General features: G+C 46.9%; 3 protein-coding genes across 3 annotated transcripts; 1 reads left to right on the top strand and 2 right to left on the bottom strand.

The window, feature by feature from the left end:
* Positions 1-636: 636 nt before the first annotated feature.
* On the bottom strand, positions 637-1,844 carry GGI43DRAFT_385590 (uncharacterized protein; the record flags this gene model as incomplete). Its single annotated transcript, XM_083203668.1, has 2 exons — positions 637-1,675; positions 1,726-1,844. 2 exons carry the CDS (start codon positions 1,842-1,844, stop codon positions 637-639), a joined length of 1,158 nt encoding a protein of 385 aa, XP_083058459.1.
* Positions 1,779-3,251, top strand: GGI43DRAFT_101242 (uncharacterized protein). The gene has a single exon (XM_083198795.1). It carries the CDS (start codon positions 2,170-2,172, stop codon positions 3,016-3,018), a length of 849 nt encoding a protein of 282 aa, XP_083058458.1. The 5' UTR covers positions 1,779-2,169; the 3' UTR covers positions 3,019-3,251.
* Positions 3,252-12,474: 9,223 nt separating this feature from the next.
* Positions 12,475-14,788, bottom strand: GGI43DRAFT_409790 (uncharacterized protein). The gene is made up of 3 exons (XM_083206558.1): positions 14,036-14,788; positions 13,886-13,983; positions 12,475-13,827 (listed from the first exon to the last, which is right to left on the bottom strand). The coding sequence occupies exons 1-3, from the start codon at positions 14,267-14,269 to the stop codon at positions 13,074-13,076; spliced, it is 1,086 nt and encodes a 361-aa protein (XP_083058457.1). The 5' UTR covers positions 14,270-14,788; the 3' UTR covers positions 12,475-13,073.
* Positions 14,789-14,999: the final 211 nt, after the last annotated feature.

Here is a 14,999-nt window from a genome sequence, read left to right as displayed (position 1 = left end):
GAGGAGAGCTGCATGACGCAACTGCTCGTGACGACATCAGGTGGAGATGGCATGACTTGCTTGCAGCGTTCCATTCCCGGCACTTGTGACCGCATCGTCCGGAGGGCATTTGAAATCCAGATTTCGCGAGTGAGACAGCGGATGAGCAAATATGTCTTCTGTGCATTCTCTTTTCATGTCGTGACGAAGATGGAGTAATTAGTTTTTAGATAGCGCACGTGCTCTTAGGCTACAAACGAATACGAAGGGGTTCAATGCTGCGCCGCCAATCCGCCAATCCCAGCACATCTTCCTGTCGTATCGTCTTGGCCAGGGGTAGCTTTTGCATAGTCTGCATATGATTTGCATGTGCTTTCCACTTTTCGTGGTCTATGCTTTTGCACATCTACGCAGTCACACGAGTGATGGCATCTCCAAATATTTGATTGCTTTTAAAAGAAAAATATTAAAAATAGTATTTTTTGCTGCTTCATAATTCATAACTCATAGATGGACTCGGTAATTCTCCAAGCAATAGACAACTGGAAACCCAAAGCCAGCACCTCAAACAGTATCATCGGCTATAACCAGCCAGCCATGGAATACTACTTAATGCTCCCATCCTAATGCTACCCCTGATATAACTTGTTATATACCTTAAAACTCTTCTGATGAGATGCCGCGCATAATAATATCGTCCCCGTCATGTTCGCCATTCTTCCCTTTCCCGCGATCCCATTCCCTCTTTTCGCCGGCCTTGGACCATACCACATCTTCCTCCGTTTTTTCTCGCTGGCTATTGTCAATCTTTTGAATTTGTTTGTCCGCGATCCCGGCTGCTCTCATATGCTCTTGTTGGATCAGTCGCAGCTTCTGGCGATCCCGGAGGGCTTCCACTGCACCATCAAAGTTGGCCTCCTCATCATCTGGTAATACGTCTTTACTAGGATCGTACGACTCAGAAAACCGCCGATCCAGGCCAGAAGCTCCCCCAACGGTCCCCCGTCCACGGTATCTGGGAGGCGGAACAGGCCCGATAAATTCTTCCAAGGAATCTGACTCGTCGTCATCATGTCTGTTACGAGCATCTCTCGAAGACTGCTTTTCGGAAGCCAAGGGAGAACGGCTCCGATGTTTACTTCTCTTTGTTTGAGGTGATCGAGAACGATGCCGGCGACGAGGCGACCTGGATCGATCTCTTTCGCGATCGCGAGAATGTCGACGTTTGTGCTCCGGGGAGTGGTCACGGTGCCTTCTTCGGGAGCTCCGTGACTTATCTTCGTGGTGAATCCTTCGCTCGTCGCCCTGGGGGCTTCGTGATAGTCGGCCGTAGTCTTTCTTCGATTTGCGACGATCGGGGCTTGTATCTCTTTCTCGACGCGACGATCGATGCGAATGGCGATCGCCATCACTCCTATTTTTAGACCTTTCTTCGCTGGCAGCTGGCTTTGTATCGTCGCCGCGTTTGTGTCTTGATCCGCCTAGAATGGACTGAATGCTCCCAAGCTGTCGTCTCCGTATATCCCTGGGCGTTGGATCTGTCTTTAGTCGTTTGACCTCCTCGGCACGCTCCAGGTCCTTCAGCCTCGCCCTTGATTCGGCTGCTTCCTTGGCCAGCAACGCTTTGTTGTGGGAATCCGTCTCATTGATGATGTTTCTCAGAAATCTCGTATTCGGTTTCAGCGCGTTGGACGGCCTTTCACTCCGTCAGAATAATCCTCCATACGCAGAATGGCGCTCTATTACTTATTTTTCGTGTTGAAAGCTTCCATACCCATTGCTGAGTATTTTATCGAGCAGTCGCTGGCCTCTTTGGCCAAAAGGCCAGCGACATACTCGTCTGTGAGAAACTCGTCGTTTGGCATGAGAAAAGCAGAATAGCGCAGTTAATAAAGCATAAGAGAAGCTGTAGTTTCCGTGAAATAGCAGTAGCAAGCAAATATGAATTGTTGGAGACAGGGTTTAGCAACCGAGTTCGCAAGATGACTCAGCGCATGAGATCCTTGCCGATAAGATAAGTACTAATAGCATGTAAATCTCATGCAGTGCTACGCTAAGCTGTATCGGGCCCTATGTCAACACGCTGCATCAACTCTCCTTGAAAGACGCTGAATATACTCGACCTCGGAAGAGAGAAAAAGACTCTCATTGTATCAAATTGCTCTGTGAGGCGCTTTAGATTAGTATAAGATGAGCGCGAAAACACCAGAAAAGGTGCTCGAGACTTTGCGCCGTCTGCAGGAGAAAAATGAGCTTTCCATCATCAAACTGAGCGAGCCAATCTCAAATTCTACGCCAAACGATGCCCGCCAGCGCATCTCCGACGCGTCCAACACGTCAATGGACGGCCCTTCTCCAACCAGCCTGGAAGCAGATCTCATTCATTACAAAGAGCTCTTTTCTAAACTACGATTTTCGTATGTCGAGCAAGTGACCAAGGAGAAGTTCATCCGCGCAATCGTAGGCGACCCGCCTCTCATTGTATCGCTTCAGGAGAACCTGGATCTTGAGCGAGAAAATGCAGAGGCTAAAGCGCAACTCAAAAATCTCAAGTTGGAGGTGGCAGACATGGTTTCCGATCTAGAAGCCAGGGGGCGAGACCTGAGCAAGCGATACGAAAAGATTCAGCTGGAGACTGTACGGTTGGAAGAGCTGCCTGCCAAGACTACCGAACTGGAGAATCGCGTCAGAGAGCTCAAGGATCAGAATGAGGCGTCAGATGCAGACCCAAAACTCCAGCTGCCCCTCACAAAGACGCTCGGCCTTGTCTCGAAGCGAAAAGCCGAGCAGCAAGAGCTTGCGCGTGAGCTTGAGGCACTGCAATCCAAGGTTCCCAGGAAGAGAAAGGAAGTGGAGAGACTGCAAACTGAGTTGCAACCGTTGGAAGCAAAACGGCACAATAGTACTACAGCTGCGCGTGAAGCTCAGAGAAGGAAAGAAGCCGCTCTTGGCGGAGTTGCGGATGATCTCGAGCAGAGAGCTCGATGGTGGAGAGCCAGCGAGAGCATGTTGAAGCAGGTCCTTGACATCAAGCCATGAGCCAAATGAGCAAGGATTAACGGTATTATGCGAGTATGATTATAGAGGTTAAATGGGTTTGTTTGGCGTTTACGGGGATGCTCGGACACTGCAATGCTTGGATTAAACAGGCGTTGGAAGGGCTTTTTGATGGCCTTGGATGGAAAGTGCCTTGGAAAATAATTTCTATATATATCATAAGAAAGGCTTAAATTTAAGAACAAGACTCCAATACATTGAATCAGCTACTCATGCGTATTGACATTCAATCACAGATCAGTTTGAGCTACATTGCGCCTTTGTTCTAGGGTCATGCCAACTTCGGAAACAAGAGATACATTCTTGACTCTACGATTTCATTCTTTAATCATTATAAGCAAAGAATGCAACAACTGACATTTTTGACTGTCAACATGAAGAATAGAAATTTATCCAAGCAGTGTCATGGCATCTGTTGGAACCAAGTGTGACGGAATATACTCCAAATTCAGCGCGCAAAAGCCGTAACACATGTCGATGATTTATCGGAACACGAGCTCAGATTAAGGCTAAATCGTGAGAATAAATAGATATATGAACTCTCTGAGACTCTATAATTATGCGTCCCAACAAGATCACTATCGGTAAAACATGCCGCTCGTGATACCGAGTTTTATTGAACATTATATTCATATAATATCATCTTCACAGTTGAAACCTCTGAAAATGTCTTATTGACAGCTTTTAACACTGATATAAAATAATTGCCGACCCTAGATATTCTAATATTGATGACAAATATATACAATTAAGGCGAATTAGTCTTTCGTATCTGTAGAAAGGAGCGGTTTCAGTTCCAAGGAATACATAAACAAATGGCATTTTTAGCACAAAAATTGCGGACAATAATTGAACTATTTAGCTATATTGATCAAAGTATTCTGCAGATGGATCGTCCTATGATTTCTTATTGGATAAATGGGTATATGTATAGAGAAATTTTACCATGCTATAATAGATATGCGCACCATTACAGATAGTCTGATGAATCAAAACGTTAAGTAGAAATAGAATTTGGGTATTATTCTACTATGAACTATACATGAAAAAAGCATTCTTTGTAAGACTGTTTCACCAAGAATAATTCCCTTCATAAGTCTTCGTAGCTTTCTCAGGGAGATTAAGAAAATGCATCAATCTGACATTGATGATGCTACTTGAAGAGAAATCCAACATATGACTGAATTGATTGACTCCAGTTTATCATTTTACTTGCTTTCATAACCAAAGAATATTTCATTATGGCCGATAGTCAACAGCACAAGTCCCCATATCACAACGCATAGTTCCCCCTTTCCTACCCGCTTTTTGACCTTCTTCGAATTCTTTACTTACAATTCAATCTCTCCAAAACGAAACAATAGCCATTCCGTCATTTTATGCCAATATCTGTTCTTCTATACTAGCAACGAGCTGACTTGCATACTAGCAACGATTGGCATAGCTCCTTTAACACAAATCTCAGCTTCATCCTTCGAAACTATTCACAAACGAGATACACGCTTAGCAAACCTAAACGCAGTAACAACGTGCGTCATTCTATGCCCCTAGGCAAACGTTCTCTTCAGCCAAAGAGCAATAAACTGGCCAAAAGAAGCTACTTAAGCAAACACTATAGAAAGCCGCAAAAAAAAGAGAGAGAGGAGGGGGCGAGCAGCCCAGCTGAAAAGGAGGCTTGTCCCGGCCTCCTGGTTATCGGTCTACCCCGCAAAGTCTGATTCCTAATAGCGCCCAGCCTCACCGGTGAGAGGCCAATCGAGGATCCGGATCGCCATCTTTGGCGGTACGGCTGACCCGTTAGACGAAAGCCGCTGTGGCCGCCTCTGAGTCGCCTCCAGCAATCAGAGCGAGCTGGTGTCGACTTTGGCACACGTGCCTCTTGAGAAGCACGTTTTCCTCTCGTGCCAAAAAAGCCCGTTCATTCTTTTGGGAACCAATAGGCCTTAAGGCGAAAGGTGTTTTGAGGGAGAGGAGGAGGACCCCTCGATTTGCATGTCATAGTTGTTGTCCGAGATCGACCGGTAATACGGCACGAAATATGGACTTGAGGATCCTCCTTGGTAATATGCTTACTTTACGGACGGGACGTATTACATGGAAATAAAAGTATCTTCTTGTCAGCATAACTCTAATGCCGGCATTTGGGATTGTACCTCGTTTAAGCTCGTCATCGGAGATCGCCGACCGGCAAACATCGAAATGCCAGAGGAATGGTATTAGCCCCTGGCTCCAGAACTGTGATGTCAGGGCCGCAAGTTCAACTTATTTTCTATTAAAGAATGAAGCCCCCAGAAGCGTTCTTCGACGCCCGGATTAGAGTCGAGAAGACGCCTTTGTAGCGAGAGAACCAATAGTGAAGATTGAGAAAGTGCCTGGGCGTTGAAGAGAAGAGGGGGGAAATCGATTCGAAGGGAGGGGTGTGAGTCAAACAGAAAAAAGAAAAAAAAGATGAATTAATAATTAAATGAATTAAATAAAGTTGGATAAAATAAAAAAAGAATCTAGCAGTGATTAAACAAGCAATGGCAATGGCAAACGAGTTTCCATCTAGTGGTGTCGGCGATCCAAGTTACCGGGCACAAACTTCAACTACCCGAGTTAAGGGTTCGGCAAAGAAAGGCTATGGCTCTCGCTGCATCAATTGGACATAATAGGGCTGAGTGAGGGTGGGGAGGAGCTTCACTTGTTTTAGAGCTATCTTGCAGGTCCCAATGTTTGTCCTTGCTTTTTCAATTTGTTGGCGCTGAGTAGAGCTCTGTGAGGCTTAAGCCACCGCCAGCTGATTGGAACTGAGTGGAATGGAGGTTACCCCGAATCTTCATGGTGATTGGACGAAAAGCACGAAAAAGAATGTATTTTATCTGGTATTTTTATCAAGGTTTGGTTAGTGCTTGAACAGCACATCCTCTGGATGATCTTCAGCCCGCTCTTCCTGACTCATGTGTAAGTTGGAGGAGTAGGTCTTGCATGTCAAAGGTCAAGAATGTGTGAGGGCTTGTCCAGTAGCTTAGCATTTTGGACCCTTCTGGACTATTTTCATTGACAGGTGAAGATCTTGTGACAATCATGGCTGCTTGTAGCAAGCTGGTTTTTAGAGCTATGATCCCAGCTGTTGGCGATCTTATACATCTCAATTTAACGACATCATGATTTTTTTTAGAACCCGTTTTACGGCAAATGTCAGCATCATTACGCCCTGACAGTATGTAAATGCATATAGCTAGTTTATCAGTCATCGACGATGATAAATAATATCTAATCAATGTCTCTCTGTCAGGGCAAACAACAGTCATAACACGACCTCACTGTTTGCAGCTAGTTCACAGTCATCAAGGAACAAGCACGACCTCACTGTATGTAGCTACTTCTGAGAGTCATCAAGAATGATAGCCGTCAAAAGGCACACGGTCGTTGACTCGCGTTTTAGCCTGGTGCCGAGCTCTCGGCATCGGCATTATCTCCCTCACACCCTCAAGCCATTCGGAATAAACTTAACTCTATGCACCACCACTATTAGTCGAAATACTTCACCCAAGTATCGCTGGCAAGGCTGAAGAATTAATACAGCTCTCGACACGGTCAGGCCAGTAGGTGCCACAACGGCCACCGTTTAGTCATGAGGGATCAGCACCAGCAAATAGAAAAAGTTGGAAGCTTATAAGAGGGGTAAGACAGGCTGTAGCACAAAAATAAGGAAGGGAATTTATGCGAACAGGCCAGTAAGAGAGAGGCAGAAGGAAATCGCTGCGTCAAAGGAAGAAACATTGAGCTACGACGGATTCATCACAAATTCGGCCCAAGCGAAGGATCATTTCGTCCGTCAAAAGCCACGTTTTGCGCAGGACAGCTGTTATAAGAGCTGCAGAGCTCGGCAAAAGGATTCCGATGTCAACCTATCACCGCAAGGAACGCGCGCCATTCCGCTAATCTTGAATCCTGATCCAGATAAAGGAAGTGCTCTAGACTTTAGAGCTTCCTGGGAGCTCTGCCAGCACCAGCGACATGCACAGTAGAAAAACGAAGCAGCCAAGCAGCTTGCAGTGCCAGGATGAGCTAGGAAGGGAAACTTTGGGCACAACTGCCGCACCTGGTAAAGGCCGGTTTTGATTTTATTTTATTGTGCTGTCGGTTTATTCCTTGGTCGGACGCCACCGATGTTTTAGATTTGTGCCCGGCTGGCTGGTGCTGCCGTGGAAATGCTAAATGGTGAATTTTAAATCGATGCTGGCGAGCTAGACGGTGTGAAGGAGGGGGCGTGTAAGAGCTAGACCCAAGCCTCTTCTGTGTCAGCGCGGAGAGACTCTCTTTCAGCCCCTGGTGTTTAGTCATTTGTTATTATTGCCTTTGATTTGAATTTTGATGTTTTGATTGCAGTGTGCAGAATAAGCGAAGCTCATGCTGGGCGAAAATTAAAGAGAGTTTTTGCTAGATGTGAGGTGCTCATCGTATATGTCGTATATGAATCGTCAATAGCAGAGTACATACATGTAGTACATGCATATAGGCTATCGACCCGCTCCCCACGCTTTTATTGATATCTGTCACTGGCTCTCACCATATCAATTCCACTTGGTGATACGCGTATCCACAATTTGAGCCCTGGAGCTACATGCTACTGTAAGTCCATGCTATGGTGTCTTACTTGGAGCAGGGTGCTGTGCTGATAGGGATCGAGATGCCAGCAGCAAACGCTTTAATCAGGCAACACCTGCGAGAGTTACGCATCCATTTTTGTGTATTTCGTACCATTCTAGAGGGCAGGATTCGTTCTAAAAGGATAAACGACTCTAATTCCTTCGCTGCCAAATGCCAAAGACGGACAGAGTACATGGCTCGTGGTATTGACGGAGTTAACACTACACTCCCAAGCTCCCAAACTCCGCTGAGTCAATGGGCGTATCCACGTGCCAATCATGGCTGAAAAGCAGGGGTCCCGTCCGGTAAGCTTTAGAGCTTGTCATTCATTGAGAGGACGCCGACTCGAGACGCCACATTGAAAGAGTTTACTTGAAACAGCGATGAAGGGGACACACTGGGTGACACACGGGCCGCCGTTTATTTGCAAGCTGATTTCTAACCTATGACAAAGTACGAGAGCGAGGTGCCAAACCGCAGATGCTAGCAGCAGCATTGAATTTTTCAGGGTTCTTGTTGTCTTAGCTCGTTCTCGTTCGTTCGACTATGCGGCTAACACGCCTAGCAAGCCCCCGGATACTTACCATACCCATATACCCATAGCACCTCCCTAACCAATAAGCAGGGGACTTTTTTCCTTGCGGGCACTGTAATACCTACTGGTTCCAGACATGGCTTTTTGACTAAGTGCAGATATGGATATTTGATTTGTTAAGCCGCGGGCAGGGCTGACAAAACCAGTGGCTTTGGGGCTGAAGACATATTAAGCCAGCGCGCGCTAAAGGGCAATGTGTAAAGCGCCGTACGGCGATCAAGTGGGAGCGTGAAGCAGGCTTTTGGGATACGCTGCTGGAGGATGATGGAGAGAGTTGGGCACACGCATGTGAGTAGGGACAAGTAATGCCGTTTTCTTGGCATAGATGCGCAGCAAAATGGATGCTGTGGTGCGTATTCATGTACTCCGTCGATACTCCGCATAAAAAAGCATAGGTTGATAGTACAAACAAACGGTATGCTACAACACGCCGAGCTAGCGGGCAGCCAAAGTCCGCTGATTAAACGCAAAAGAATTAAGCTATTAATTTTTTTTTTCTTTTTTTCCTTTTTTTTTTCTTAACTTTTATTCTTTATTATACACCTATGTACAAGGGGTATCCATGGCAAAGATGGGGACATGCACAGACGCACTCTTGTTTGATTTAAAAGGATGACAAAACGATGATCGAGAATTCGGCCTTGCAGCTGAACAACTCCCTGAACACCCTGATAGGCATGGAATCGGGAAAGAATAGCTGACCGACGGGGAGGGGAGACGCAGGGCGTCGGCGGGAACACGCCGTCCTCCGCGCGGCTTTCGTGGCTCCCTTGATCCCAATCATGATCCTGATCCATGGAGCTGGGTCTGGTCTGTGAGCAAGTACTTCGGATACACGACCTTGATTAGAAGTGCGAATGCGAGCGAGGACGAGAAGCCCTTTACGTGTATTACACGCCACGCAGGAATAGGCTATCTATGGCACAACTGCAGCCCTGGAACTGGACCCCTCCATCCCAAGAATCGTATCTTGCGCAAGCCACAAAGAGTGGGCAGCGCTGTCTTGTCGCCCGCAGGTACCAACGGGCTTATTAGTAAAGCAAGCCCGTTACCCACCCGTGGGGCCTAATGTGGGTTAAATCGCAAACTTATTTTATTTAATTTGTATTTTAGTGGCCTTGCCCGTAAGTTGCTATGGGTGTGCGCCTTCTGAGGCTTCTTCTCAAGCTTTCTGTATCGAGTATAACCGCTGCATCTATCCGCCCAGCACGCGCGGAATGGAGATTCTCTGAGAAGCTGCCGTAGCATCACTACTACTAGTATAGCAGTTATTGTAATACGCATTTACCTAGTACTTTCAGGTATTCATCTATCCTTGGGCTGCTTTGATCCCCTTTCAAAAACGTGTACACCCCGCAAAGTAAAGTTATATACAGCCCCAAGCCCGCTATAGTACAAAGACCACTTCGCACACACCCTTCTTAGAAAGCCATTCGAAAGAAGAAAAAAAAAAAGAGGTTCCAGGCCCCATTTCTTGCCTGACCCGGCGGCGTTCGGAGTCTTGCGAAGGTCCGGGCCCGGGAACCTGACGCCGGATTGCCTGTTGCCGCTTTGGGGGGTAGCTCGAGAAGGCCCAACCCCGACTGGCTATAGAAAACGTCTACAGCAATATACATGCAATTCAAGCGGTAGAGACATGTACATGCTGGATGCTTGCTGTCAAAGTCGCAGTGCATGTGTGAGGTCGGTCACGCTTCTGGCTCGATTGGGCGATTGAACCTCGGCCGGAGTTGAGAACGTGCCCGTCTACAAGGTCTACAAGGTCTACAAGGGGGCAGCCGACACGATACGTACCGCCTTGTATACAATTCTCTCGTCCCGTGCATGCAAACATCATACTATATACGCACAAATATAGATATATTGGAAATTAATAGCAGCTGCAATCATAAACGCAGGGGAAAGGGGTGGGGGGGAGAGAACAAAGTCCACGGAAAACTTGCCGCTTCTAAGGCTGTTAGCTGCGGACATATGATCGCCGATGACCTCTTGACTCCGTTGCATATCTTTTTTTCAATATTAGTTTCTCAAACAGCTTGTCAACTCCGTGGACTTGTATCGCCGTTATTTTGCAGAATCTTCGCAAAAGACCGCAACTATTGCGGGCTTGCGGGGTCCTGAGGACTGAAGGAAGCCGACACGCAGGACGACAGGTCGGATATCTGACCTAAACTTGCATGCTGTGCGTACATTTACATGAGTAACCCGGCCAATTGGTCATACACGTATCCACGCGGATCAGATCACCATGCTTGATTTTTAAGCTAATTTCTTGCTTTTGAATTTTTTTGTCTTGTGAAATCCGCGAGCTCGACAAAGTTGCCCATTTTCCGATATGCGTGTATGCGGAAATCACCATCCAGTTTCCTTGAGCAATAGATAGTAGCCGCAAAATCGCCGTCGTCCGGCGACTCTGTGGCAGCAGAACTGCCGAGCCGGCGAGATTTTTGCCCAAAAGGCGATCACAAATCCTGAATCCAGCATTTGCCATTTTGGTTCAGACGCTGGTTTGATCGCAAGAACTGCCGAAGTAAAAGGTACCACGTCGAGCAGCTATTTAGTGGCCGATGCCATGTGTACTGTAAACTGCTGAAAAGCACACAAACCCCGCTGAAGAGCGCTGCAGCTGCTACTGCTAGTGAATGGATTAGTACTACTACCTACATGTACCTTACCGTACTAAGCTTGTGCTGCTTGCTGATGAATATTTCCGAACTGGGAGCTTGTAAAATTATTTCCTTACTCCGTGATGTTTTGTCAGCGGCGGAAACATTTTACCACCGGGGGCCAGTTTTTTTTTTTTTTTTTTTTTTTTTTTTTTGATCTATTCTCTGTGCCTTTAGTTTCCATCTCGTCTTCCATTGGCTATTTCAAGTTTCTATAGCTAGTAGTTTTCTTGAAATTTTGGTCCTTTTTATCTCCGATGGGTCACATCGTGGATTCGTGGATCCGTGGATACCTCCGTGGGTACCTCCGGACGCTCATCTGGGTATAACACACGGGGATAATGTGTCAAAGCGAAGGGCAAGAGAAGAAGAAGAAAAAAAAAGAGGACAAACTCCATAGCACTGCTACCTTACCTACAGGCTCCATCGCCTGTTCTCTCTTACACGTAATTTTACCAAAAGTGTGCCTCATTTTGCCATGTGCCGGCCTCCCAGGGCGTGTGCCGCCGATTTTGATAACTGGAAAGCCTCCGAACGTACATGTAGAGAATGTACTGTATGTACAGTCGTAGCGGGGGAACAGGGCCAGATGAGATGAGAAGGAGGAGGGGGTGGAATAATGCCACAGAAGGAATGGGTACATTCGATTCCCTGCGTGGTCTTGTCTTTTGGCATCTCGGCAATCCGTGAAAAGTGGATGACAAACCATGCTGTGTTTGTTGACAAACTCCGATACCATTGCCCGAAAGTGGATGATGCGCTGCGCTGGGACGCAGAAGCCCCGAGCAGAGATTCTAGAGCGAAATCTGTATTAACAAGCATTTTCGACAGAAGGATAGGCAAGCAAATCAGATTTAGGAAAAAATGAGCCTTTCCGGGCAAACAAGTACAGTAAATATCCCCCCAGCCTAATGCAATGTACACACGCACGAGGGTACCAATGCCCATTTTTTATTGCGTGTTTCCAAAACAAACCCCCCATGTCAATCCCGTCAATCCCCTACCACGACTAGCAGCTATACGATTTCCCCAAGACCAATATAACTTAGGCTATCTTGGCTATGTAGACAAATAAGCTTGACGAACGCACATGTGGCTGGGGGGCTTGGCCTTTCCAAATCTCGGTGACAGGTCCCCCTTTGAAATGAGGGAGTACAGTAGCCTTTTTTGAGCTGAGGGGTGCTGCTATTGCTCCATGACGTGTCCAGGGCGAATTGGGTAGAATTGTCGATGGAAGAAAGGATTCGCGGATGGATTTGCATTGAACAGGCCTAGCTTGTATAAGTCGGATGGTTAGCTGGTTTTGTCGAATGTCGTAAAAAGAAAGCCCCCATCTTCAGCGCCCAGAGAAGCTGGCTAGTTGAGGCTGCTGCAGCGAAAATGTAAGCCCTACGCCTGCGCTGCATATATACCAAGTGTCAATAATAGTAATAACCCCAAGCTAAGGAAACCGATATTGTAATCCAACATACCTAGTTTTGCCTGATGCGGTTCTAAGAAGCTTGGACTAAGAAAAGAGATTAAAAAAAAGAACACGCCAATGACAGATTATTGTGTATAGTGTATGAATATTTTTTTCAATTTATTTTTGGTTTGAATTACTTCAAGTGTGGCGACCGTAGTGCCATCGTTCTATGGTTGTGAAAAGCTCTGTTTGCTTAAGTGGTCATCCCATAAATGCTCCCATATAGTCAAATAGATCCGGCCGTTGCCTCCCCGCCTTATTCACACTCCCCCCTCCTTCTTCCCTAAAGACACATAAATAGAAAAAATAAATGTTAAAGAAATGACGTTCTATATCCCAAAATCCTTTGTTGTCCGAAACTCCATAAAATCCCATAAAATTATGCGGGGAAGAGAAGAAGAAGATGTGCACATGAAGAAAAAGTAAAAAAAAGTGATCGTTAAGAATCGAAGTGTCGGATATCCAAAGGCCACACTATGCATAGATAATGAGTGTGGGCTTTCCATGAAATGAATAAGTCGTAACATTAAGACGTTAACGTCCCGTTGCCTCCCAATTACACCATGTTATTACACATTGGTACAACTGAATGAATGCTTTGCCTCCCAAACCCAAAAAAAAAAGAAAAGTCGCTAGTTAATTTTTTTTTGTGTGGCTTTTTTGTTTTTTTCTTTATTTATAGTCGCATAGACTCATCATCGTAGCCACTATAGATCATGGGATCGCCCATGCCCATCATGACACTGGGATTGGACACCGCAGACAGAACGTGGGGCTTGATGGTTCCAAAGTCGTTTCCAGTAAGGCCAGGGCCCATCATGCTCATGCCCTGGAACATGCCAGTCTGTTGAAAGTACTGCATAGTCATCTCAGGGGGAACGGCGGCCTTGATCGTCCAGTCCGGGAACGTTGAGAGGCTCGGTGACTGAGTGGCGAACAGGGCAGTGGTGTCGAGATCGGGGGGTGCAGATCGGCTGAACTCGAAATCGGCGCTGCCAGCGTAGCTCTGAGGAGACATGGTCATCGGGTTGTGGCTGCCAAAGGCTGCTCGTCGGTAGTCGAGCTCGATGTCGGAGTGGTCCAGTTCTGAGGATGAGGCTCGGTCGGTGCGGTTGTACATGGGTGAGTCAGTCTCCTTGGTGTCCTTTTGCTGAACTTCGGAGTCGTGGTGCTGCTGCTCTTCAAGCTGTCGAGCCAGCTCAGCCATGCCGGCCTCATCTTCGGGAAAGACTGAGTGCACGGGAAGATCGATGTCGCTATTCGGTCGGATGCATCCCAGCTTCTGTGCAATGTTGTGGATCACGGGCTGGCCACGGTCGTTGAGCTCGGGCTCACCAAGGTCCCAGGTCTGGTTATTTCTAAGCATAGAGTACAGCTTGTGGACGGTAGCAATGAGAGCGAATTGGGTGTTTTCGAGAACCTCTGCGTATCTGTTTGTATTCATGTTAGTTATGAGCATGAAAACAAGGTTATCTTGGCTCCACTTACCCTCGAGGCAGCTGCTTGTACTCCATCTTCTTCCGAACACCGGCGGTGCAGACGAGGCCGTCGTCCTTACATCTCTTACAAGGGAATTCACCATCGCACTAAAACAGGTCAATAAGAGAAACTCGTCTCAATGAGAATGAAGCTGCATACCTTGGTCTTCTTCATTCTACACCTCTCACAGGCCTTCCAAACACGCTTATGTCGTCCATCCATACCAGAGTGTGTGACTTGTTCGTGGTGGTGCACAGCAGCGGCGCCAGAGCCGGCACGCTTTGATGTTCGGTGGGCGGGCTTAACGGACTTTGTACTTGAGCCGGTTCCCTTTCTTGATAATGTGGTGGGCTTCTCCTCCGCGGGAGGCGAAGGCAGACTATGAGTTACCATTTTGGATTGTTGTTGTTTTTATATGAACTGGAAGTGTGTAATTTGGATTATACACAAGGAACTACTTCCTTGGTAGTTGTCGATGTTGATGAGAAGAAGGATACAAATGAGATATCCCACAATGCAAATGTCTTTTAACCAAAGTCCTTATGGACAAGCACAGGCAAGAAGCAAGAGCAAGGTTAAGTAGATTGATGTTGATATAATAGGTAAGAGGTAGTGGGCAAAAGGGTGAGAAGTGAGAAGAGAGAAGAAGTGAAGGGATCTCTATAACCCAAAGCACGGGACTGATGAGACTATATAAAAGCTCTTAGTGTTCCCTAACGTCGTGCTGAATAATGGAGCAGACGAGATAGTCGTTGTGTGCAAGGTAGAGAGAGATAAGTCAGAAATGTCTAGGTGAGCTGACAGAGCTGGTCCAGTGGTATTTAATAATGACCGTGCATTTGTGATGGCACTGCTCTGGCTATTGGGTTCCTTATGGGATTTGGCGTAAAGTCACTTTGTATTTCCGGTTACGGGAAAGATGCCAACTAGAAAACGCAGATGGAGTCCAGGGGAGGGAGGCGTGCCTGTAGTGTACTGGGTCGGCAGCGGCATTATGTCCGAGGACGCGACAGAGGCTAGCAGCCCGGGCCTAAGCCTGTAGGGGCAGCACTCTGGCCCGCCTGGGGCTAGCGGGCCAGCGCCCTGGGCTGACCGTCTGGGCTGCTCAGAGGCGTGGGCTTAC

This window comes from Trichoderma evansii (genome assembly GCF_050947405.1).
Source record: "Trichoderma evansii strain SZMC 28006 chromosome Unknown GGI43scaffold_16, whole genome shotgun sequence".
NCBI lineage: Eukaryota > Fungi > Ascomycota > Sordariomycetes > Hypocreales > Hypocreaceae > Trichoderma > Trichoderma evansii.
Note: the sequence above shows the minus strand (reverse complement) of the source record. Positions and strands in the feature narration are given on the sequence as shown.

Coding starts and splice junctions, on each gene's coding strand:
- GGI43DRAFT_101242 (XM_083198795.1), top strand. CDS start 2,170: ATGAGCGCGAAAACACCAGAAAAGGTGCTCGAGACTTTGCGCCGTCTG.
- GGI43DRAFT_409790 (XM_083206558.1), bottom strand. CDS start 14,269: ATGGTAACTCATAGTCTGCCTTCGCCTCCCGCGGAGGAGAAGCCCACC. Junction 13,984..14,035: donor GTAGAATGAAGAAGACCAAG/GTATGCAGCTTC, acceptor GACCTGTTTTAG/TGCGATGGTGAATTCCCTTG. Junction 13,828..13,885: donor TACAAGCAGCTGCCTCGAGG/GTAAGTGGAGCC, acceptor GAATACAAACAG/ATACGCAGAGGTTCTCGAAA.